The 27304-nt window shown below is 34.7% G+C and overlaps 1 protein-coding gene across 2 annotated transcripts in view; it reads left to right on the forward strand.

Moving 5' to 3' along the window:
- Positions 1-27304, forward strand: part of LOC148948986 (guanine nucleotide-binding protein G(q) subunit alpha) — a 106812-nt gene that overhangs the window by 50577 nt on the left and 28931 nt on the right. For both annotated transcript variants that reach the window (XM_089094163.1, XM_089094162.1), the window contains exons 3-5: positions 7704-7858; positions 17225-17353; positions 23322-23451. In XM_089094163.1, the coding sequence (XP_088950289.1) occupies positions 7704-7858; positions 17225-17353; positions 23322-23451 (414 nt within the window). The remainder of the gene's footprint in view (positions 1-7703; positions 7859-17224; positions 17354-23321; positions 23452-27304) is intronic.

Below are 27304 nucleotides of genomic sequence, written 5' to 3' on the forward strand. Positions count from 1 at the left end.
AAAGTTTTTGTACCCCCCCCCCCCCGAAAAATATCCTGGATACGGCCCTGCTACAGGTACTATCAATTAATCGCAGTGCCAACCCGCTTGAACACAACTGTGCACTCTCCTCCTAACCGCCAACCTGTTTAATGCCTCTCTCTTCATCCCTTCTAATAGCATACCAGTTTCTTATAAATTGTTTATAATGACCTCTTCTCGTTCCGTTTGGCGACGACCTACTTTTCATTTGTCTCCATATGGATGACTAAAAAGTACAATCTTTGGCTATCTATCATCCTTTATCTGTAGTACATGGCCTAGAGACATCGTAGCATGTTTCATTTAATTTATCTGTCGTGTAAATTCACTAAAATATACCCCCCCCCCCTTATATACGTCACCCAAACTTATCCCGCTTTAATACAAATTTTCACAAAGTAAAATGAAATATCCTGTTCTTAGAATAGTTTCTTATTACAAAAAAAAAAAAACAGTTTGTAAAAAAATAAAGAAATTCTGTCCTTTGTTTTAATATTTTTTTTTTATAAAAAAGGTCTATTATTTTTTGTTTAACTTTAGATATTATATTTTAAAGGATTCATAAAATGAGCCTATATTGTGTTTCCAAAAGTTCAAGGAATCGGAGCTGGAATCGGTGCTAAAAATACCAATAATATTCGGGGATTCACTGTTGGCATATTGAATTTACTGAGTCCACAGCCGAGATGACAACTTGCACTTGTACTTGCTGCGGGATCAGACGCGGGGCCTCACTCGGCCTCTAGAAGACTCCGAATAATTGACTCCATTTAAGACGATCTTCTGCCACCTCTTCAGCAAACCGGAGCCAGCATCTCTGCCACTTTCGAAATCCGCCAATGGGGTCTAGGTCGTTTTTGACAGTTGCCCATCAATTCTTCAATTGATCGCCAGTACGCCTGCACCAATGTGGCAAAGGAGAAGCTAGAAGCACTTGCTTGATGATTTGGTTACTGGTTCTTCTCAGGACATGGCCAATCCAGCGAAGTCTTCTCTGTTTGACAAACGTGGCGGTGGGCTCGTTGTTACAGTGGCGGTGGTGCACATCAATATTTGAGTCGAAGTATTGAATCATCAGGATTTTACGTAAACAACAGTGGTCAGGGACTTCCATATCACGGAGATGAAGCTGGATTGGTGGGAATAAGGGGATGAAGAGTTAGCAATGACAGTTTTATGGAAAAAGGAAATGGCATTTTAAAATCTTAGCTGCACAGCGATAAATTTCCACCCCCTCCCTCTTGGTAAAGTTTATTGGGGTATCCTTGTTCCATAGTAATTTTTCGTCAAATCATGTGTCAGTAGGTCTCGGAAGATTGCCCTCTGAGGGGGACATTCAGAAATTGGGTTTGGAGTGTGTAATCAAATTCCCCTCCCCTTTCTGCAGATGTGCCTGGTTTGATCTTATATATTTTATGCTGGCCTAAGCACCTTCTTATCACTTCAGAACAAAATAAATGAAGGTGACAAAGAAAAAAAATAAGGATAATCACAGCAAGTAAAAAAAAAATAACAACAAAAAAAACACGCAAACATACAGATAAGAAACTTAAAAACAGCCTTAAAAACTCATCTCTTCGTTTGGCATTTCAAATGTCTCATGATCATAGCATGACTGCGACGCCGTCATCTAAAATTGTCTAAATGAAAGCTTCCAAGCAAAGATTTACTTCTTTGTTTGTTATCCATTGCTGTATTTACCAACAAACATCAACGATTTTTAGACATGTCTTTAAAATCTTGAATCAATCCTTAGAATCAGAATCTCTTAAGTGGGTATTTTTCGTTTATTTTCTTATCTATTGTTATTATTTATTATATTGCTTCTATTTATTTTAAGAATTAAGAAAACAGAATTCCATGTAGAATTGTTGACTGAATTGAAAAAAATATTTCTAGAGTTTTGACTCTGCTAGAAGCTTCATCGGATCAGCCCAGAAGGAAGCCGAGTAAAATAAAATACGGATTTATATATGTGCAAATTAATATATAGGGGGAGCGTTTATCCCTATCCATAAGTTGATCCTGTGCCTTATGGGCCATCTAAAATCGGAAGATACTTTTTGCGAAAAACAAATTTCGAATTAAACACACGATGTATGATGATTTTCCAGCAGTATTGACTGGTAAGTGATATTGTAAGCGGTAGTAGACAGCATTATCTCTGTAAATGGTAATTAAATAACGGTTTTTTTTTGTTTGTTTTTTTAGAATTTTATAAAATTAAAATCCAGTTTGCTCAAAGTAGATATAAGTTAGCTTAACCCGCTAAGAAAAATCATGGCATTGATTTTTGAATTAAATTTTTGATGTAAATCAATTGATTTTTGAATTAAATCAGTTGATTTTTGAATTAAATCAATTGATTTTTGAATTAAATCAATTGATTGTTGAATTAGCTAGTTGACTTTAAGCTGGTATTCCTACTGCTAGAGCCGGTTTTAGGGGGAATAGAGGGGGCACTTGCCCTGGCTGCAGAAACTTTAGGGGTGCAAAATTTCATATAAACAAACTAACGATAAATAACGATGCATAATCAAATGGTAAATAATATATCAAATAAATAATTTTGTTATTTTTAAAATTTTTCTTTTAAACAAAATTGCGGACGCAGTTGACTGGAAGTATAACCAAATAGAATCCGAAATTTTATATTTTTTCCCATATCTTCATCACAATTCCTTGAAAATAAGTAGACCAAATTTCAGCAATTATAATGTTTTTTGTTTTTTTTTACATTTGTGTTCAAACCTGTTCGTATTTTACAGGATGTTGAGATAATTAATAGTTTTGCAGAATCTAAAATAAAAAAAGTCAGATTAAAACAACTGGAAAACTTTGTTAAGGATTGAAATTTTTTTAATAATGAAAATTTCTTTAAAACTTGGCCTGGAAGTTTTTGGGAGACAGGGGGAGGGGGCGCTAATCAAGATTTTACCCCAGGCGCAAGAGAGGCCAGAACCGCTACTGCGATAAAATTCTGCTTTCTTAATTCTCTCCTACATTTTGAAGTACTTCAAAAATAATTTGTGTAGCAGTTTAAGGTCAAACAGTCACCAAGTAGTAGATGGCATTGGTGATTTTTTGTTCGGCACTAGCGCTAATTTCCACTTTTTTTAATGTAGAACCACTGAGTTATTTATGTCATAAATTACTTATTATGACTTAATAAATGTCATACGTCATAATATGTCATAATAATGTAATATGTCATAATAAATTGACTTATTATGACATAAATAACAAATTTATGACTTAATACAAAGGATGGAATTTCCGCATTTATATTTATATTTTTTTTCTTGCAGAACAGGTTTTCTTAATACATAGGACCTGTATAGTAAATCAAGCTATTAGTCGTTTTTCTTCAAAACTGGTTTCAATCTCATAATCCGGCCAAAAATAGGTGACCTCAAGCATTCATTTGTTGCAAAAGTGTTGCTAAGCTCTTTTGCCTTTTGTGACTCCATTATTGCCACTGGTATTGTCGCTTTAAAAAGTTATCTTAAATTTATTCAGCTGACTGTGCAATTTTCATATCAATGCGGACCAAGGCTTCGCGAAAAATTTAGTCAGAGGTCGAACATGGAGTGACAATTCTCTTGTGCTAAAAAATTTCAGATGCTTAGCTGTGATTTCGCCCAAAGGTGTATGCATTTAAAGCGCCCCAAGGTGTCCTTTAAGGACCGCTCTCTCCAAAATCATTTTTAGAACGTATATATCGAATCCTGCTTCTTTGTATCTACTTTTATTCTACTCATGCTTCTGTACTTCTATAACGCTTACTCCTACTCTTGTATTCCTTCTACTTCTATGTTCTCCCCTAGTCCTCTATTTCCGACTCCCGCTTCTTTATTTCCGCATACATGTTTCTTCTCGTGTACATCTATTGCACTTACTCCTCCTTCACTTTACTTTTATTTCTAGACTCTCTCCTAGTCTTATATTTTGGACATCTGGCAAAAGTCAAATATAAAACTCTTAATTCTTTATTTCTTCTTCTATGCTACTGCTCCAGTTGCGCTTCTGGCCTCTCTTGCACCCGGGAGAAAATCTTGATTAGCTCTCCTCCCTCCTCTCTCCCACAATAAATGCTAACAAAATTTGTATTTATTAAAATAATCATTTTCAGGTTATTGATTAATTAAGAATTCGTTTTTGAATTATTTTTATTCAAATTATTTAATTATTGATAATTATTTTTTAATTTATTTTTATTTCAATAATATATAATTAATTATTTTCATTTACTATCTGCCCCCTCTACTTCATTTCAATAAAAATAAAATTTCAAAAATTAAAAAAATGACTATCACCGTTAGATCATTTATTTAATATTTTGCCCCCCCTAAAATTTCTTCGCTCGGAGCAGGTTCCCCCTCTGTCCCTTCCCTAAAACCGCCTCAGTACTACTAGACTTCTATAACAATTACTCCTGGTTCCATATTATTTTCATGTGTATATTGTTTCCTAGTCGTAAATTTTTTACATCCAGCTGAAGTCAAATGTCAAACCTCTACTTCGTTGTTTCTAATTCTATACTGCTACTCTTGTACTTCTATAATACTTACTTATACTTCTAATACCGGGAGCCCGGCGGCTTCGCCACCCGGCACAACAATTGACACGCGGCAGGCTTCTATATATAGATTCTCACTGTCGATTGTCTTCTAAACACAAACAATTTGATCCTTTTCTTGATGTCATGACGTCCAAATGGATCTTAAATTAGAAGTGATGCCTGTGTAAAATTACATATTTTTTTTTTTATTGGACCTCTAACTTTTGCCTCGGCTTGTCTTTTGTCATTATGAAAGTCATCGCCGAACCTTTGTTTCTTTCACTTGTTCAGATGGTGTGACAAAAACTTCTTTTTCTTCCAACGAATTATCTTGTCCAGGTTTTTGATTTTCAAAAGTATGGAAGGCATTGACGACCACCTTTGTTTCTTTTAGTTGTTCAGGTAGTGGGGCAAACACTTCTTCTTTTGCCTTGGCTTGTCTTTTGTCCTTATGAAAGACGTATCGCTGAATCTTTTATTTTTTTTAATTGTTCAGGGGGTGGGACAAAAACTTCTTTTTCTTCCAACTATTTATCTTGTCCAGGTTTTTGATTTTCAAAGGTATGGAAGGCATTGACGACCACCTTTGTTTCTTTTAATTGTTCAGGTGGTTTACTCGAATCAGTCCAGAAAAGAGCGGTGGAGGCCATACTGGCTGATCTGTACACCGATTACGAATCAGCACTGTCTCAACTAAATTTGCCGTCACTCCACGATCGCCGTTTTCAACTTATCTGTAAATTTGGCCAATTTCTTCTGACAAGTGATGAACACAGAAATATATTACCCCCAATGCTGACAAATAAAGTAACTAGAAGATCAACAGCAACACAGCTAGCCCAGCCCAAGTGTCGTACTAATCGCTTCAGCACTTCGTTTGTGCCTTTTTATGTTTCTGTCTACAATAAGTGACATGTGTATTAATTTTTTTTTGTCTTTGTTCACTTTGTAAATAATAGCACGACTTAGTCGGGATTTAAAACCTGACTACGAAAGCTTTTATGTTAATAAATGATTCTGATTCTCATTTGTTCAGGTGGTGGGACAAAAACTTCTTTTTCTTCCGATGATTTATCCAGTCCATATTTTTGATTTTCAAAAGTATGGTAGGTATTGATGATCTTATCCATGTCAAAATCCAAAACCCAATCATCTTCGCTATCATTTTCAATTTGTTTGTTTCGTTACACCTCGGCTTATCTTTCGTCATTATGAAATACGTATCACCGAACCTTTGTTTTTTTAACAAACGTATGGGATACGCTACAGGCTTCTACACATAGATTTTCACTGTCGCTTTTCTTCTAAACGGAGATAACTTGAAACTTTTCTGGATGCCATGACGTCCAAATGGACTTTAAATTAGAAGTTGTACCTTTGTAAAATTATATATTTTTTTTTATTGGACCTTTAACTTTTGCCTCGGCTTGCATTTTGCAGTTACAAAAGACATACCCCCGAACCTTGTTTTCTTTCAATTGTTCAGGTGTTGAGACAAAACTTCTTTTTCTTTCAACGGTTTATCCAGTCCAGGTTTTTGAATTTACAAGGTGTGGAAGGCGTTGACAACCAACATTGTTTCTTTTAATTGTTCAGTAGGTGGGACAAAAAGTTCTTCTTTTGCCTTGGCTTGTCTTTTATCATTATGAAAGACATAACGCCAAACCTTTGTTTCTTTTAATTTTTCAAGTGGTGAGACAAAAACTTCTTCTTCTTCCAACGATTTATCCAGTCCATGTTTTTGATATTCAAAGGTATGGTAGATATTGATGACCTTATCCATGTCAAAATCCAAAGCCCAATCATCATCGCTATCATTTTCAATTTGTTTCCTTCGTTACACCTCGGCTTATTTTTCGTCATTATGAAATACATATCGCCGAACCTTTGGTTTTATTTAACAAAGGCATGGTAGGCATTGGTGACCTTATCCATGTCAAAATCCTAAACCCAATCATCATCGCTATCATTTTCAATTTTGACACATTTTGATTCTCGCTGTCCAGGTTGATTTTCATTGAATTGCTGCTCTTTGTTTTCATTTTCGACTCCCTTACTTTTTAGCAATGGCCTTTGCTTTAGCTGCCCGTATTGGTCTTGTCGCAATTGATGGTCCAGAATATTAAGACTCATATTGCACCATGTCCAATGGTCTGGGCTTTGATCCTACCGAATCGTCAATTCTTCCAACTGCAGCTGTGAATTTTCGTTTTTTGGGAAGTTCGATAAAAATTATATTCTATAAATAGATGTAGCTTTAAAATCATCATAACCTGTTCGGGACCCAGTAAAGCCTCATATAAGAAATACTTATATGGTGCCATATATGATGTCATAAGAAATGCTTATGTGATGTAGTAACATAGTGCATGACTTCATTTGCAAAAACCACGATTTTTCTCAAACTTCTGATCTATCTAGATCGTTTTTTTTTTATTGCGAGAATATCCCAAGATACCAGTCTTCCCGAAAAAATATGGAGCTCTTTTCGAGAAAAAATACATACATACAGAATTATTACTCTCATATAAAGATAGTATATAACTTCTTAAACAAATAAGTAGAACAACAGGGAAATTTTTATACAAGACAGTGGAACGTTTTTTTTTTTTTTTAATTTATATATTAAAGAATTAGGAATAAGATTTTCATTTCTAAAAGATTCTAAAAACTTTTGTTGATTGATAATATTAGCATGTTTTTTTCCTGAACTAATAAAATAAAAGATATCATAAGTCAACTGTTCCCCGTAAGCTAGACGCAAATAGCGACGAAGACCACACTGCCTTTCCATCATAAACGAATAAGTAGAACAACAGGGAAATTTTTATACAAGACAGTTCCACTGTTTTGTATAAAAATTTCCCTGTTGTTCTACTTATATGTTTATGATGGAAAGGCAGTGTTATTTTATATAACGTCGCTATTTTATATAACTTCTATTTCAATATTTTCTGCTAATCCTATATTTTGGACATTTTTGAAAATAAATAAGTTCATTAAAACTGGAAACATCAGTAGAACCATCTTTTCTAGCTTTTCGCCACCATTTTATGGACTTGACTTCAGAACTGCTCATATATCTATTTTATTTATTCTAATATTGTAAATTATCTTTTAGGAAAAGGCCACTGTTGTCAGTGAAGTGGAGTACGAAACAGTGACGACTTTCGAAAGCCCCTACGTTGAATATATTCGAGATCTCTGGAGTGACTCAGGGATCCTAGAATGTTACGATAGAAGAAGGGAATATCAGCTAACGGATTCAGCGAAATAGTAAGAATAATTAATATGAATAATTATAAATACTTAATTTATAATATAAATATAACCTGATTTGACATCAGGATTTCAGAAATGCCTAGGTGGGATTTGGCCCATAATCGGTTGGGAACAGTGATGACTTTCGAAAGCCTCTACGTTGAATATATTCGAGAACTCTGGAGTGACTTAGGGATCCTAGAATGTTACGATAGATGACGGGAATATTAGCTAACGGATTCAGCGAAATAGTAAGAATCATTAACATAAATAATTAATTTATAATATAAATATAACTTGATTCGACATCAGGATTTCAGAAATACCTTGGTGGGACGTGGCCCAAAATCGGTTGGCAACAATGACGACTTTCGAAAGCCCCTACGTTGAATATATTCGAGATCTCTGGAGTGAATCAGGCATTCTAGAATGTTACGACAGAAGAAGGGAATATCAGCTAACGGATTCAGCGAAATAGTAAGAATCATTAACATAAATAATTAATTTATAATATAAATATAACCTGATTAGACCTGATCAATGAAATCCGAAATCCTGATCAGGATTTCAGAAATGCCTAGGTGGGACGTGGCCCATAATCTGTTGGGAACAGTGATGACTTTTGAAAGCCCCTACGTTGAATATATTCGAGAACTCTGGAGTGACTTAGGGATCCTAGAATGTTAAGATAGATGACGAGAATTTTAGCCAACGGATTCAGCGAAATAGTAAGAATAAGTAATGTAAATAATTAAAAATAATTTATTTATAATATAAATATAACCTGTTTTTTTCCATTTAAAGTAACAGAGAATTCAATAAATTTCACTACTCTGTTTTATTTGTTGATCGTCCTTATGATTAATAAGTATAATAACAAAAATGAATTGTTTTATTCCTAGTTTTGAGTTGACAAGGATATTCATTTGGCAAAAAAAAAAAAAAAAAAAAAATATTAAGAAGCCATGTAACCGTTGCTTGTACAACATGCTCCAAACCTGCTGGAATATCCATCAATTAATTTTAATTAAAGACATAATTAGCTTTAACAACGAGTACATATTTTAAAAATAAACTTATGGTTCATGTGAGGACACGCCCTTGGGTATTTTAGGGCCTTTCTTTGAATAAATAAAGTTTTTTTTATAATGCTGTGATAGTCTGTCATAAACACTTTTAGATATTTTTCATTCTGTTATCTACAATTACCATACTTTTTAATATAATTATGCTGCAATGAAAGAGAACATGAAAAATAGGAGGGCGAAGGAGCCCGCTTATAGCACATATTTGTGCTTATCATATGGAGCAATTCAGTGTGTTCCAGATTGAAATTGCAATTTAATTCGGATTTAACGCAAATTAACTGCGAATGTGGAACGGTTTATTAACTTATGCCTTATTACGCATTATAATTGATAATCAAAATATGAGCAGTTTTGGTGCAATGAGTAGGGAGTTTTAGGGAGGGGGGACAGAGTGGGCCCTTGCTCTGGGTGCAAAAATTTTAGGGGTGAAAAAGTTCAAATAAATAATCTAATGGTTAATTTTGAAATTTTATTTTTATTAAACTAAAGTAGAGGGCGCCGTTAATAAATGAATATAATTAATAAATCGTTAATTAATTAATAAATAAAAATAACTTAAGAAATAACAAATAGTTAAATAATAATAATTCAAAAATTAAATAATAAATTATAAATAAATCGAAAATAATTTCGGTAATAAGTAAATTTCTGTTAACATTTAGCCTGAAAATTTTTTTGGATGACAAGGGGGGGGGGGGGCAAATCAAGATTTTGTCGCGGGTGCAAGAGAAGCCAGAACCGCCAATCAATGAGTAAAATTTGAGTTTTAATTCTGTTTGATGTAGAGTGTGTGATTGTAGGAGTACGAAAGTGGTAGGGGGCATGTAATGTGCCAAAATATGTTTGTCCCTGATCAGTTGTAAACTACAGTCGTGAAAAGTTCTTGGACCAGGAAGAGCCTCTCTTTCAGTTGAAGAGAGAGAGAGAGAGAGAAGGAGTGTTATCTGTTCTTCTTAATAAGACGCTTCATTTCAAATTTATATTCATCTCCCTCATTTTCTGCAAATTCATTTTTTTTTATATTTCAATATCACATATTTTAAGTTGAAACCTTTGACCAGGATACAAATATCCAATATTATTAGTGGTTAACTAAAAATTTGTTGACTCTCAACCACTGTTAAATTCTGGCCATGGAAGTTTCTTTGACTACTCATGTTCTGGTTATTCCAGCTTCTGTAGTCTGCAAATAATAACGCTTTGTTCGATTTTGGTTAAGGAATGTTATCAACTTCTCTCATAGACTCAACTTTTCTCTCATAGACGAGCTACTCATTTCTCATCGCATATATATTTTGAATATCCAAATTGAATACCTTGTAACAGCAAAGCAGATACTGCCACGTCTGGAAAAATTCGGGACCGAGGTTCGATCCCAGCTGTTGCAAGGAATGCCAAATCAATTATGTCTTCTACAATAACTTTTTTTTAATGTTGGTCAATTCAAGTAAAGTTTTTGATACTTTGGTCAAATTTCTCATTAGTTCGAATTGAAAGTTCTAAAAGAAAAACTTTTCAACTGGATTTTTTGCGTTTTCAAAAATTATTATGTTGTCTATACAACATATATAGTTGTATTCTGGCATGAGTTTTCTGGCATGAGCCAGAAAACTGTGTTTGAAACTACTTAGACGTTCTCATATATTAAAAACATCTATATATATATGATTGAAAATATGAATATTTTAAATAGAATTATTTTTTAAATAAAAAAGGATTAATAACCAAAATGATTTAAAAGGAAGAAAGAAAGAAGTGCCAAAATAACCAGGAGGGATTAAAGGCTTCAGAGAAGACTTGAAACATGAGGCAAGACTTGCCACTCATGCCGCCGTCCTTGTCATCCACCATGTATTGGATGGACATTTACTATTCAAACAAGATAAATGGAACAAGGCCAAATAATCAGGCGTACTTTGGTGTTATCAAACAAGATAAATGGTGCTATTGGTGACAAATGAAATTCAGAGAGGAAAGAAAATAACAAAATGGAAAATAAAATCAAAAAAAGGTGAAAAAAAGAGGATTTTGTCAGCCGGTGGCGAACCCTGAAGACGAAGAAACAAGCAAATATTTTGACAAGGTCCTCCGCCAAGTCATCCTCAGCGCTAAACAAAAAAAAGGAAAGAAAAAAAGAAACCAACGAAAATCGAACCTTTCGAAGTTTGCTTGACAATGACAGAACAAAAACTAAATAGAAACCAGGTTGGAATCAATGAAAAAGAAATTTACCAAGATGTGCTATTCAAACAAGATAAATGGAACAAGGCAAAATAATCAGCCGTAATTCTTATCAGCCGTTGGCTCACAATGCCAAATAATATCGATTTGAAAAAAACAAAAAAAACCCAGCAAAATCAGCAAACTTTGATCTTAAGCCGAGGGCTATATCAAGGCATTATTGCTGGAACGCAACTTTCACGGTAGCAAATACTATATTTTGAAAGAGAGATTAATCGAAATGGGAATTAAATGACATTACTCTTTCGTTGTTAATGTAGTCATGCCAGAAAACTTTTACCAAAATTAACAACTCCAGTTCCTAATCATAAAATATGCAGTGGTTCACCTAAAAACCTGTGACTTTTTGACGTTCGGTGAGCTTGTGCTGATCTATGAGCTTGTGATCGCTTAAACAGTCTGTGACTGTTTCACAGAAAATCTGTGTTAATGGCAACACTGAGTTCAGTTCGAAGAAAAATTGTCCACTTGTCCAAAAAAATGTAGCCTCTAAGATGCTAAGAAAAATTGATGCAGTGTGAACTTCAAAATTGTTTTGGAGCGTACATGTTATTCAATGACTTTATTTGAGATGGCGTCCTTGTTCAAGAGTTCGTGTATCTTAAATCTTGTATTGTTTTGTATCCTTCACATGTCCTAAAACTGTGTATCTATTTAACAATTTAAATGTTTAAATTATTTAATTAATGTATTTAATTAATTTAAGATGATTTACATAATGTATTTAAGTTGGTAATTAATGATAAATATTAATTTAATTAACAATCAATTTAATTGATTAGTTAATAAATAAATAATAGTTTAAATATTAATTAGTATTAATAATAACAACTCAATAATATAAATAATTTATTTTTTAAATGGTTTGCTAAAACCCAATCTGTTACAGAAACTTGTAAGACCTCAAAACTACGCAAATTGTGCATGTTTTCGTCCACGGCATACTCGGACACTTTATCTTATAGCAGTTACACAGTGTAGTGGGGTTCATAATTTGTGAAGAAATTATGTTGCCTATTTCTGGCTTTGCTGCCAGAAATAGAAGCTATTAACTCTTCTTTATAGTTCATGCTTGTTTCAAGCCTCTCTAAAGCTTAAAAAAGGGGTTGTTGAAAAATGCATCATTATTATTAAAATTAAGGGAAAAAACTTATTAAAACGGTTTTCAAACTATTATGTAATGTAAGTTAAATTATGATTATCCACTATAGGCTCGTTGGAGCATTGAGCCTAATAGCATTAATTCTAGCATAAATTCCTTCTCCATTCTACCTAGATCAGAGCTGCCCACCCCCCCCCCCATCCTAACAAATCTCCAAGTATTTTATAGTCTCCTACGAGTCTATCCATGGGAGACTTTCTCTTATCACTCTGTTCCTTACCTCTTGTCACTTCTAAAGCTATCTTAATCCCTTCGTAGTAGTGCCATCTATAAAATTCATTAATATTTGCTAAACTATAAATTCCGTTGCTTTGGCCATTCAAAGCTGTTTGGTCGCTTTCCTATAAATCTTCAAGTATTTTAAGTTTTTTTTATAATTTTTTTTATTCCTTTCTTAGTACCGCCATCTATTCACAAATAAAGATTTTTCTATAACATTCAGAATAGATTTTTATTTTATTATTTAAATTTGCGTATATCTAATAATGTATCATCATATTAGGGATCATACATAGTATTTATATTTTTGACTATCTTAAATACTTTGCCTTCAAGCCAAGCCCCGACCCTTGACCTATTTGGAACACTTATTCAAGATATACCCTAAAACACAGATTAAAAGATGTTACATCACAGATTAAAAGATGAACTAATTATAGCAAATTTTGTGACTACGAAGCCTTTACTCTTTTAACTGGCTTAAACTTTCCTGCAGAAGTACCAATCGGGTTTTGAAAAGCCCGGGGTCATTTGTGTCCCCAGAAATTATATTTCCTTGTCAAACTGGATCAGGTGTTAAGTATATAAAATTAGTTACCCTGGACACTCACAAACCATTCAAAGCAGTTTATGGTTTTATTCAAAGATACCATTTAGAGTTATTGCCACTACCATTTCGATTCGTAAGGTCTAGGAACCTTTTTGAGCTAATGTCAGATTATGTACGGGCAATTTTCCCTTCAGTCGAATCATTTTGGGGTTTTAAAATGTACCACTAATGAGGCACCATTTTCACCAAATACACCTTGCACCAAATACATTTTTCACCATTGCACCAAATACCACTAATGAGGCAACAATATTACACAGTTTTAAAACTTTAGTAAAAACTATATCTTGATCAGAAATATTGCCTCTGAGATTTGGCTAATATCCCCCCCTCCTTAGACTAGTCCACGTCTCCCATGGTGGAAAACGCTTGTCTAATGATTTTTGGTTTTAAAACGCATCGCTAATATTGTACAAGATAAAAACGCTTGTAAATGGTTGTTGTTGTGTTGTTTGGGGTTTGACGTGTTCGACCGATGGGTCATATGTGTTCGTATCACTTCATCTATCTGAGCTCTATATATTCACTAGCTTGCTTGAGTATCACTTCAAATAATGGTCGCTAAATTCATACATGTTACACTTATCTAATTGGTTGGGGCTATTCTCCTGTATCAAGCACCTGCGTTGTAAGAAAAAAAGTCATAACAATGCATGTAATTCACCATGTCACTTAATAAAACAACAAAATATACATCCATTTAAAAGTCACCTAAAATAATGTTCGGCTTTTGTTGCTATATGGCAAAATTGGCTATACATAAAAAAACGAAATACGACAAACTTTTTTCTTTGCCTTTAAAAAAGTAATTGTCCAAATCTAAAATGCAAATACATAAAAATAGCTGTAAAATAATTTTAGAGAGAGTGAAGCACATCAGTAGTGTGAAGAAGTCTACCTTGAAAGTGCTTAGTTCTCAAGCCCTAGGCGGTGAAGTGTGATGACCCAGGATAGCGCAAATTGTGAATAATTAAAATTAATTATCACAACAATTTCTTAATACTTCTCTCTATTTATCATGTTTTCTGCAACTGAAAATAAGGCGGCGTATGTGTTCATTCACTCCACAAGTACCAAAATTGAGGGAGAGGATTATTTTCCATTGGAAAGGGGTAGATTTCGTTGTTGTATGGATACATCTGAGGCGGAATAGGCACGTTGAAAGGGTGATGGTATGGGAGGTTTATCGCTTTTGAATATTGTTTATGATCATGCAGATCTGTAAAGGTTACATGATTATAATTTTGCTAGCCACGCATAAAGAATATTAAAGATGCGTATCTCAAAGGTAAAATTTTACTGGTAATGCTGTGAAATGAAAAGACTGAGGTTGACAAAAGTGACATCTATATTGAGAAAATGTTAGTCCAGCGGGGATAGAGGGAAGAAAACGGGTGGTCGGAGATGACATGGAGTGTATACAAATAATCAAACGCTCATACTGTAATCACACTACTATAGCACAACTGTAACTACTATAACTTTAATGCATTGTTACGGTGGAGGTATATTGACAATAAAATTCAGAGTCTTGAATAGTAGTTAATCAATGCTTAAGTGGCGTTCACACTGCCTACGTAACATCTCTCCTAAGTGGTTAAGTTAGGTAAAACAAAATCTTTCGAACTTAAACAATTTATTTTACTATACATTTCAATTGAATAAATAGTTCAATAACTATTTATTTTAACAATCTATTACGATTTCTATCAAACTGAAAAGAACAATCTACGGCAATCTGTCATCCTTCATCCGTACAACGGGCCCTAGCCACCTCAACCTTTCTTTCATTATAGCCCTAGAGAGCGGTATTGAACCACATTTTTCGTACAGTCTATTGTTTGAAATATGGTCTGTCAGCCGAGTACTCAGAACAATCCTTAAGCAATTTCTCTGGAAAACATCTAGCAAATCTTCATCCGCTTTTCAAAGCGTCCAAGCTTCAGAGCCATATTTGATTACTGTCATCACTAGCTTCTAATATTCTAATATTGGTTTGCAGACTTATCATCATATTCTTCCAAACTTTTTTTTAACTGTGAAAAAACACCCTGAGCCTTGGCTATTCTACTTTTAACATCTTCACCTGCTCCCACCATCTTTACTAATAATACTACCAAGGTAAGTGAACCGGCCCACCTGATCAATCTTTTCATTACTTAACGTCACCTTTTCATCTTCACCTATTCCTAGCCTTAGTGACTTAGTCTTCTTAACATTAATTTTCAAACCTATTCTGATAAAATAAAAGTTCAAAATAGGGATAAAATCCTTTTTAATAGACAGTGTATAGAAATTCACAGTTTTACTACTGATGACGGTCACTGTGTATGTGACCGAAATATCTGGTATTTTGTGAATTTCTATACACTGTCTATTAAAAAGGATTTTATCCCTATTTTGAACTTTTATTTTACCGTCATGGAAAGGCAGTGTGGTCTCCTAAATTATCTAAACCTATTTTAGCACCCTGAACTCGTAAAATCTCTAAAAGTTCATTCATTTTACCCACGCTTTCCTCTAGGATGCTTAAATCATCAGCATAATGTAAGTCCAGGAGACTTTTTCCTCCCCATTTGATTCCGTGGTCTCCCATTGCCTTTCCTGTGTTCCTTAAGACAAAATCCATCTAAATAATACTATAAGGAACGCTTCAAACTATAAACAACGGTAATTGTCACTATACGACGCTTCGAACTCCAAACAACAGTAATTCTGGCTATATGTCGCTTCGAACTCTTAAATAAATGCAATTTTCGCTATATGTCGCTTTGAACTCTAAACAACGTTAACTCTCTACATGTCGCTTCCAATTAAACAACGGTAATTCTCGCTATATGTCATGTCGAACTCCAAACGTTGGTAATTCTCGCTATGTATCCCTTCGACTGGTAAATTCGTTATTCAGTTTTACTTGTCTCACATTTTTGGCTATCTTTCATTTCAGTTTCAAATATGTCAGGATTAAACATTCTTACTTTTTCCTTATTAGTAAAACATTCATTAGAAAAATGCCTCACACAGAGCTATTATCCAGTAATTTGCGTTTTTTTAATCCGCAGTTTTGAAGCCGTTGCGCTCTCCTACTTTTATTTGTGGGGAAATAAAACAAGATTTTCTGATAATTTATTTCTGACCGAGACCAGACACCATGCGCGATGAACTTAAATTGAAGGACTTGGGAAGCTAGGTTCCATTCGTGTGGAAACGCACGGCCCTCATCAGTGGAGTTAAATACTGCTAACTTACACAACAACGTTGAAAATTGAAATATGAGGCTTAATAGAAAATATTATTGATCATGCCATCCTTTTTTTTTTTTTTTTACAGAATTGAGTAATTGAAGAAGGATTGGCCACTCTCATTCCCATTTCCATGGGTGTCATTTAGGGAGGGGAGATAAGGAGGTGGTTGCGCCCATTAATTTGGAAAATATAATAATTTGTTAAGTAAAGCTAAAAACGATAATTGATTAGAAATTGGCTTGGGTGTTGCCTGGTTCATTTAATTGTTAGGACATAAACTGTGACTAGGTTAGGAGGTACATTTGGACTAAATTCTTATTGAGTTAACGTCATGTGCTATTGAAGACTGACCTGCGTCACCTTTGGTTCTTAATCGTTTGGTGTCCTGTATTCATTATAAAATAATTTCCAAAAACAAGTTTTCAGACAGCTTAAAAAGACGTTTAGGTTTGTATTTTTGAAAACTTTTCCGGGGAAGAACCTCCGAAAACGCCCCTTCTCTCTAAAGGGTTTCTCAAACCTTCCAGGACGTGGGCCTCCTCTTGCCCCCCCCCCCCATTGAAATGCTGAAATTACGGTCTTGCCCACCTTTTATTCTTTTTTCTTTCTTTATGGTTTCTCTGTCGGCTGTGTTTTATTGGTTGCATATAAATTATTGTGTGCACACGACACGTGTCAGTTATATGCACAGATGTATAGCTTGTGATTTTATGTGAAACTGGGCCTTTGATGATCCTAGATCTATTATGACATATTAAATTGTGATCCTTATTATTTTATATGTGCATTTTGTGTAATTGATTTGTTTTCTTTTAGTTACCTCACAAATCTGGATCGTATTGCTGCCCCTGACTATTTACCCACACAGCAAGATATACTTCGAGTTCGAGTGCCAACAACTGGCATTATTGAATACCCATTTGATTTACAGGAAATCAGATTTAGGTAACTATTAATCCCTATCTTCTTCTTTTATTTTATTGCGTATGGAAAATTTATTGATAAAACATACTTAGCCCATAACAAAATTACAGCCCTAGTCAATGAATTCGATGTATCAACTGAATACACAACTTAACTTAATACAATTTAATCAACTTAATACACAAATAAAGGGACAGGACTGCCAATTAACATCATCAGACCAAAAAAGGAAAAAGGTGGTGTCTTGGTTTTTGGCGGGTAGTCAGTGGTGAGCGGCTGTTTGTCTTTGATCGCTTTTAGTGTTTTTGTTTGGTTGGGGTATTTGGTGATGCATCTTTTATGGTTTAAATTTAGTGTTGAATTTATCCATATTTTTTTTTAAAGCGGAAGAAAAAAAGCAACCCCTGTGACCCGTGAAGGAACCCGGAAGTGACCCCGTGTGACCCAGAGGTTCCGGTTTTGAGTCCGGGTGTGGCTGGTTATTTGGTCTGGAACGAGGGTCAATGGTGTGACTCTGTAAGTTAAGTCAGAGTCAGCCCAGCTCTAAAAGGGTACCTGGAGAAATCTGGGGGGAAAACACGGGAAGTATTGGATGATTTGCCCCCAACCATGCATTGTACTCCCGGCTGAAGGCATCGAATCTGGAGATCGGTACCTGCGCCACGCAGACCATTGGTCAGATTGCGAGAAAGTTTTTTTTCATTAAACTTAAATTAAAATTGTATCAAAATTAGAATTAAATTAAAACGAATATTAAAGTCAAATATGAAGGTATCATTCGTAAGTCCCCACATCCTGACAAAGAATAATCTTTAAGGCAGGTGCTTCATTGTACAGTAGAAAAGCTCATTGCAAGGAATTTACGTCTCCGCAAGTGATCTGTGCAAGTGTTTTCGGGAGATTTTGTCTCTATGCTTTGACTATTGTCATTTTATTCTGTGTATCGAAAATCATTTTTAAAGGACGGGTTTGGGCCCTTCCACCATTAGCCTACTAGTAAGGGGGTTCACAAAGTAAGACAGTTTAGTCCCTTTAATAAGTGTTTTTTCATGCTCTAAGTCTTTTTCTTTGTTAATGAATTCTGAAAGCTCCAAGTGTCTCTTGGATAAGGATGGTTTTAGCTAGCTATTCTTCTTAGATGCTTGCCCATTTGAAATAGCTCTTGTTACAATCGCTCCCCTTTCAGTGACAATTTTAATCTAAGAAACAGGCAGGAATCGGCAGGACATAAATCAGGGGAATAGGGGGGGGGGGGTGCAGAAGCAAAAGAACCGTGAATTTGGCCAACAACTGAATGAGGAACGCATAGTGGACGGGTATTTTGTCCTGGTGGAGAAACGAATTTTTAATTCCCTAGAGGGCAGGCTTTTATCGCTGAAGTGCTTCGTGCAAACGATGCGTTGGGGGACTGTTTGTTCCCTAGGAGCAAGTTTATTTTGCACAATATCTGTAGTAGCAAAAAAAATCTTCCACTGAGAAGATCTGTCTTTATTTCTGGGTTATACCCCTAGACTCATGATTCGTACCCTATTATTTCCCTCTTCAAGAATTCTGGGTCCATTTCGGCTCGATTAAACAGTTCTTGGGCACTTCAAGTCGATATTCTTGTTTCTCTTCTGACAACAATTTTAGAACAAATTTCGTGCACACTCAACACACGGTCAAATCATTAACTAAAATTGACTGAACTGAAAATTCAAATGCAGGTCTTCAGCCATATCCCTAATTGTAAGCCTACGGCCTGAGCGTATTAAATTGTGGACCTTCCACAATTTTATTTTGTTAATCTTTGGTGCGGAATCTTTGCTATCGAGGCATTAGTCTGGTCTCTGTAAGTAGCAAATTACTTAATAATATGACAGTTTTTAGACTGAGAGATGCTGTAGACAAAGTTATAAAAGAAGAACAGTGCAGTTTTTGAAAAGGTAGAGGATCTGTCGACCAAATTTTCACTCGTAGGTTAATAATTGAGAAGTGCCTGAGTTTTCAAATACCTTTGATCCTCAATTTTATAGATTATGAGCAAGCGTTCGATTCTGTTGATAGAAGAGCTTTAGTAAAAGTTTTATCCTTGTATGGTATACCAGACAACTACGTTAAAACGATTAGTGCTATGTACGAGAATAACATTGCTGCGGTTAAGATAGGAAATGAGGTTAGCAGCTGGTTTCGTATATTAAATGAGGGGTTAAGCAGGGTTGTGTTATATCCCCCTTTACATGGATCATTTTGATGGATTTTGTCTTAAGAAGCACAGATGGTACTGGGAGACCACGGAATCAAATGGGGAGGAAAAAGCTCTCCTAAACGTAGATTATGTTGATGGTTTAAGCATCCTAGATGAAATTTTGAGCAAAATAAATGAAATTTTAGAGGTTTTGCAAGTTCAGGGTGCCAGAATAGATTTGAAAATAAACGTTAAGAAGACTAAGTCACTAAGGCTAGGAATAAGTGAAGATGAAAGGTGACGTTGGGTAACGAAAAGATTGATCAGGTGGACAGTTTCACTTACCTTGGTAGAATTATTAGTAAAGACGATGGGAGCAGCGAAAATGTTAAAAGTAGAACAGCTCAGGCTAAGGGTGTTTTTTCACAGTTAAAAAAAGGTTTGGAAGAAAAGGTTTAGAATATTAGAAGCTACCGTGATGACAGTGGTAAAATATGGCTCTGAAGCTTGGACGCTCTGAAAAGCGGATGAAGATTTGCTAGATCTTTTCCAGAGAAATTGCCTACGGATTGTTCTGGTACCTGGCTGACTGACCGTATTTCAAACAGTAGGCTTTACGAAAAGTGTGCTTCAATCCCCCTTTCTAGGGCTATAGTGAAGGTAAGGTTGAGATGGCTAGGGGACGTTCTGCGGATGAAGTATGACAGATTGCCAAAGATTGTTCTTTTTGGCCAGCCGTCTAGGGATAAACGGAAAGCAGGTCGTCCGCGGTTGGGGTGGGGGTTTGTCATAAAGAAATGGGAACTTCCTGGGGTTGTGCAAAGAGGCAGACTTTGAATAGATTGGGCTGGAGGAGGATCGTGCGTAGCTGTGTTGGCCTCAGGCAGCTTGGTGCTGCGGTGAGTTGTTAGTAGTAGTAGTAGTTTGGTGTGGAAGGCTGGCTAGACAGGTGATGATCATTGGCTGACTTGTGACCATTTCTGAATCCATTTGTGATCCGAATCCATCTGTGACTATTTGTGATCTTTTAAACCAGATAAACATACTTAAATGGGTCACACATTTATCCTCAAAAGTTGTTTTTAAGGCTTTATTAGTCTCTGAATTCGACTTTCAAAACAAAATTTCACACAAATGCGTTTTTCCAGTTTGTCATGCGATTTGCTTAATTATTAATCTTTTACGATGCACATGCGCGCCCGCACTTAATTGGTTTATACGCTGCCTTAAACAAATATCTCGGTGCTTGCTTCAACTCGTATCAAGGAATACTTATACCTCGTCCTTGCTAACGGTGAACTATTTCTGATCCCCCTGGTCAGTCGCGTTCCCTGTCTTAAGAATTCCCAATCACATGTCGTTTATTGGTTGGTGCTTCAGTCTTTTAGATTGATTTGAAGAAGTACAAGAAGAGTTTATCTGACCTAAACAGGCGGGTCTCAGGCCAGGTAGAGGCATCCTAGAACAAACATTAACGATCTACCTCATCTTTTGACAGCACAACAGACTGCATATACCACTTCTCATTACCTTTGTTGACCTTTGTTTAGTGGCTACTTTTTATTTATCGATTAGAGATCACACATAGATGCTTATTTTCCAAGATGGTGCATCACAATGGTTTTACATGATATTCCCTAATGCGTATACAGACGCCAGGATAAAGACATATGGGTTGCTGCAGACAGTAAATTTGTACTATTTATAATACAAGTTTTCTAAAATAGAAACTGTGAGAAAAAGTAAATTTTGAAAAAAAAGGTAGCGTTTGCACAAAGTTTTCAATTTGTGCAGCTTCTTTTTAGGAGGCTTCGGTTAAGTCCTCCTTTGTCAGTTCACTACTAGACACGAAAAATTTCTGAAGGTTCTTTTTTGCCTTGCGTGCATGTTCCCGATAAATGGCAAGTTTCATAATTTCAAGTGGATTTTGCAATTTTTAAAGAAGGAAGGTATATCGAACCAATCAGCCCCCTCCCTCTTGGCTACTATCACCCTTGCTGAAGATCAGTCTATGGTCATTTGATCCCTCCACTGCTTATGAATGCAGTGTTTGTTTCTGGAAATGTTAGGGTCTACCAGAATAGCCATCTAGCAAACTGTCTTTTACCACTTGGGAGGGGCCTAGGGGGATATCAGGCACCTCCGCTTGGCGCTGCTAAATATATGCTCCCGCTTAAAAGTTTTTTTTGGTATTTCATGTTGTTTTCCCCTTTAATGCTAGCTGCATTAGTCTACGACATAATTTCCTGCTCTGTTTTTCATTATTGTTTCTTTTTCCGTTATTGTTTTGAATTGTTTTTTAATTATATATTCTTATAGACACTAAAAATGTTCTTAGTGTCTGTAGTTGATTTTACTAGTATATTTTTATCTAGTCGTATATTTTTAGAATTTGTTTATCAGTTTAATTATACAGGTATTGTGTCTACATTTGTTTCTCTTTTAATTTATCAACACGCTTTTTTTCTTTTGCTATAGATCTTTGTGTCTGTAGTGGATTTTACTAGTCTATTTTTTGTCTAATCGTACAATTTTTAGGATTTATTTATTAGTTTAATGATACAGGTATTATGTCTACATCTGTTTCTTTTTTAACGTATCAATACCTTCTTTCCTTTTACTGTTCTTTTTTATATTCTCATAATAATGATAAGGCCGCGGCAGCTAATTTACAATGCCCTCCATAGGTCACATGAGGTGTTTGTTTTTGAGAAAATAACACTACCAATAATTTTTTATTGAAATTATGATTTGCTTCAGCTGTTGTTAATATTATTTACTTGCAAACCATTCATACGATATAAGAAGACAGAGCATAAACAAAAGAGAAAACACAAAACAAAAACAAAAGACAGATAGAAACAAAACAAAAAGAAAAATCACAATAAACACAAGAACAAATTATTACAAAACACAACAGGTACTTCAGTATATTTAAGCACTATACATTTTCAAAAAATATTACCACATTTCTACCATAGTTGGGTTTATATTACAATATATTTTCTAAAAATGTTATCCGTGTTTCTATCATGATTGGTTATATAAACATTGATTCGAGCTCCGAAAATTTTCTGTTAAGTTTTTGAGCACTCGCATGTGTTGTAGAGTTTCATCGATCAGCAGACCCGGGTGTACAATCGACTTAGAGGGCAGGACCATTTGTGACCCTAGTTGGATTGCAGGTTGACGGTAAGTATTACAATTAAATAAAAGTACTGCCCAAAATAGATATAGTGTATCCTGGTAATAATCAAAAAGAAATTTGGCTATAGAAATCGGGAACAATGTCTAGTGAAAACTTCAATGAAAACGCCGACAATTTTGAAAACACCATAAATAATATCTAGTGATAACTTCACAGAAAACACCGAAAAGTTTTGCCTCAAAACAGATAAAGGCGCAAGTTAAAACAGGGCCATTATATGCTTAATCACAATCTTTTTCCCAACTTCCAAATTTTCTCTCTTAGACCACTCTTTTCTGGTTATGTTGATAAATAAATCTCATCGGAACTTTGTTCCGATGAAAATGGCGTTTACTATTTTAATTAATCACTCTTTAAACTGTAGGGATAAAAAAAGAAAGAGAGGCCAGAATTTCCCAAGTTTTCACTATGTATTCTACTTTTTGATTCTGACCATTCTAAGATATAACTTGACTCTGGGCAAAAGGTGAGATCTGGCCGCAAAATTTTGCAGAATCTGGCGTCTATTCTTTTATCTGTCTCTAGAGTTTACACCAGCCATCTTAAAACAGTGTTTCCTGCTATAGGTTTGTGAATAACCATTTTTCATGCTTAAAATGTTTTTGTTTTTGTAGGATGGTTGATGTTGGTGGCCAAAGGTCCGAACGACGAAAGTGGATCCACTGTTTCGAAAATGTCACTTCTATTATTTTTCTTGTTGCTCTTTCCGAGTATGATCAAATTCTGTTTGAGTCCGATAATGAAGTAAGTTCTTCTGTTTATAAAAATTAAGATTCATACCTGCCTATCGTAGTGGGGGTGGGAGGCAATGGGTTTTTGCGCTTCACCCTTCCTTTAAAAAAGCACATTCATAAAAATTAAAATGCTGCAAATTCTATGTGTTAATCCTTTTTTTTTTTTATATAGAAGTCCCCCCCTCTCTTTTCAAGAGCCTTATTTCTACTGGAATTTTTACTGTGGATGTGTACTGCGAATTTTTAATCATTATGCTTTTGACTTTAGTTTTGGAGAAGGGGGGGGGGTAAAAAGGGGACGTCAATTTCCGAAAATGCAAGAGTCAAAATTTATTTTTTAAAATCCAGAGAGTAATTTTTTTTTCAATGAAAATGTAAAAAAAGGTTCTTTAATTAAAAATATCAAAAATAAAATATTTTTCAAAATATTGGGGAGGGGGTATAGGGGGAAATGCGACGTTTGCATGTGACGACTGTGATTGACATACAATAAAAATGGTTGTCATTCCTCTACCTTGAAGGAGGGAGGGGGCTTTGACCTATTTGTTTTCTTCCCATCTATGAATTGCTTACCTAGCCTTGAAATCACTTACATAACTTGGGTTAGTGTTTCAAAAAAATTTTTGAACCCTTCTATGAGTAGTCAAGACTAGTTAAGAAAGAGAACACATAGCCAGAATGACTTTTTAATAGTACATTTTTTAGTAATTGATCAGACTATAAATCGATGGATCTGAAGCAGTGAATACTTGAATTTCCGCACTAGTTATTTCGCGCAAGACATCACGCGCATTTCTGCGCTAGTTATTACGCGCAAGACATTTCAGTTTTGACATCCGTCTTGTTTTTATTACTGTTCAATCATCTGTTTGTTGTATGCATATCATATATTTCGTATGTCTACATATCGTATATTTGGTTAACATCTTTTATTCTTAAGAAATAAAAATGTTCAACGTAGTAAAAGTTAAAAACCAAAAACCTTTTTATTTAGAAATGTAAAGTGTATCTGCAAAATCTATAACTATACTTATAACTGCATATATAACTATATATGTGTTTTGAATAACTATAAAAATGGTATCTTTTAGAACTCAAAATACCGTAAAATATACATAAAATGATTAATTACTTTGTCAATGCTTGTTTTTCAACCGACTTCCATTCTGGCACACATACTGCGACAGATCCATCAGAATTTAAAATCCTTCCTCGACAGTATTTTTTAATCCTGTCATTTTTTTAATCCGACAGGATTTTTTGAAATACCACGGAAGAAGCGTGGTATCTGTCAAAGATTGGCTGAGAGGATCCCACCCTATCCTTGCAAAAAAGTGCATGTTTCTTGTGCAATCTTTAGTGTGTTGTTTTTCTGTTCTCCTACGATTTGATATATCAAAACAACAATTTTTGTATATTAGCTGAATCATATCCATTTGCCAAATTGCGTTTATAAAATTTGGTGTACATGATTTTTAGATTGAAAATTGGTTGTAAATAGTTGAAAAGACGGCAATTTTTTTATTATTTCTTAGCAAGTTTAGAACCTTACCCCGGAAAAAGTGTAAGTAATATCATAATTCCGGGTCATTGAATCGATAGATCTGGGACTACTGTATCTAATGATATAAATATCATGTTCTTTTAATTCAAGTTATAACTGCAGGCTTGTCGCAAAAATCGCTTGTTTTAGACGGAACATATACATCGAAATCTTGAAATTAAATTAAATAGAATTAAGATGAAAAGTAAAAAATTAAAACATCTAAAATTAAAATAATTTAATTAAAAAAAAAAAAAAAATAAACATACAATTTTATCGTTGTCTACACCACCGCCTGAAAATTGAACGAAGCGGTTACGAAGAATGTTTCCAGAGTCCGCCGGACTTCATATCAATATACATTTTTTTTGGGGGGGGGGCATGGGAAATCTGAAGCTTCATTTATGTATATACTTCTTCAACTTTTGGTTACTAAAATGAACTTTAAAGCACAAATTTCCTCTCCATAGGCGGTTGCAACTTTACATTTGCCGACATAACAAAGCAGTTCAGAGTATAAATAGTTGCAAGTGGTAAAATAATATATCTCATATATTATTATAATCTTAATATCAAATAATAATAATAATCTTCACGAATAAGCTTGAGTTGTAAATCCAAATTCCAAAAATGACTTTTCTCCCCCCCCCCCCCAAAAAAAAAGAAACAAAAATTCACTCCAACAATTACCAACTGAGTGTATTAATCAACAATTGAGTATTGATTCAGAGTTCAAAGTGAACGGACCTCTCATAAATCGGATATTTTATTAACATTGTCAAACCAGTAAGCTTTTTCATTGAATTATAATCCCAGTGAAGTTAGTTAGATTTCGCAATACACTCAATTGCAACAATACACTCAATAGGTAACTAGTAATGTTGTTTCTGTCACTGACCCCTTAGTTTGTTTTTTTCATCGTGATATCGGTTAATTTGTATTTTTTTTGTTGTTGTTTGATTTCGTAATGATGTTGTTATTTTTTCTTTTATATTTTCCATTACTCCGCAGTGTCATTTATAATTTCATATGTGGGTCATAAATAAATTATTATTATTATTATTAATTCCAGTACACGCAAATGCTTACATATAAGCACAGGGTGTCACATTATAATGTAATGAGCTTCTAGATACCTCACAGAAAATGTTTGTGTGGGAATTTCTATGGGATCATTGTTTAAAAATAGCGGAAACGACTATGATGTGCGTATAACCTTCTAAAGACCAGAGTATACTTCAAACTTTATTCAAAACAAAATACATTTTAAGTGTTTTCTGTTTTTTTAACTTTAATTAATAAAAAATCATAATGACTTCCAGGAATGAATATCAGTATACGTATTTAACTGTTAGTCCACATTCATTCGTTTTTTCAGTACCCTTGGGTATGATGATGATTTTTCTACCTTTTTTTTATATTATTGAAAATAGAGATAAGGAAAGAAAATCTTTAAAAAAAATATATAAAAAAAACTGGATACCCTTAGCAACAATTTTTGGCTGTTACTTCATAAGTATGAAAATGTCAGATAAGACCAGACCTAACAGCGACTATGAATTGGAAGTGTACTGAATCATGGTTATATCCAGGGCTGTGGAGCCGGTTATAAGTTATAACCGACTCTCAACTCCGACTTCAGACATTTTCAATGTATTGACTCCCACTCCATTCAGAAAAAAAATTTACCAAAACTCAAACCCCATAGCCCTGTTTTAATTACATTTCATAAGCTTCATTTAACTACATTTTATAAGCTATAACCGACTCCGACTCAAGATGGTGGTTTCCAATATACCGACTCCGACTCCATTCAGAAAACATTTACTAAAATTCTTACTCCACGACTCAAAATTAGAAGCAAAAAAAGTTTCAAGGAAACTTATAATGAAATACCATAACAATCATAAGATTTTTTTGGGCGGTGGGTGCACGAGACCACAGCCCCCCCCCCCTCTCAGCATTTGTACTTGTCAGGTTAAAGGTTGGATCTATTATTTGTTTTGTTTTTTGATTTAGATGATAGCAATTTTCTTTGTGTCTAGTAATTTGAGGAGACTATGATTAGTTTTTAGTTAACGCAGTACAGAGGTAACGAGACTCCTTTGGAAATGGAAGATTTGAGTTGAAACCAATTTGTGGTACCGTTTCTTCTCTCTTAGCCATGTCCTGTGGTTGCGCTTTGGGTTTAATAAATACGCAATCCAGACTTTAAACTCAGTGGCAACACACTGCAGGGCCGACGTAAGGACCTTAGTTGTCAAAAAGTGTAGTAAATCCAGTGCATATATGCCAACCTCAGTGCAGATACAAAGCTAAA

Source organism: Artemia sp. Qi Xiang Cuo, chromosome 9, assembly GCF_049724085.1.
Source record: "Artemia sp. Qi Xiang Cuo chromosome 9, ASM4972408v1, whole genome shotgun sequence".
Taxonomy (NCBI): domain Eukaryota; kingdom Metazoa; phylum Arthropoda; class Branchiopoda; order Anostraca; family Artemiidae; genus Artemia; species Artemia sp. Qi Xiang Cuo.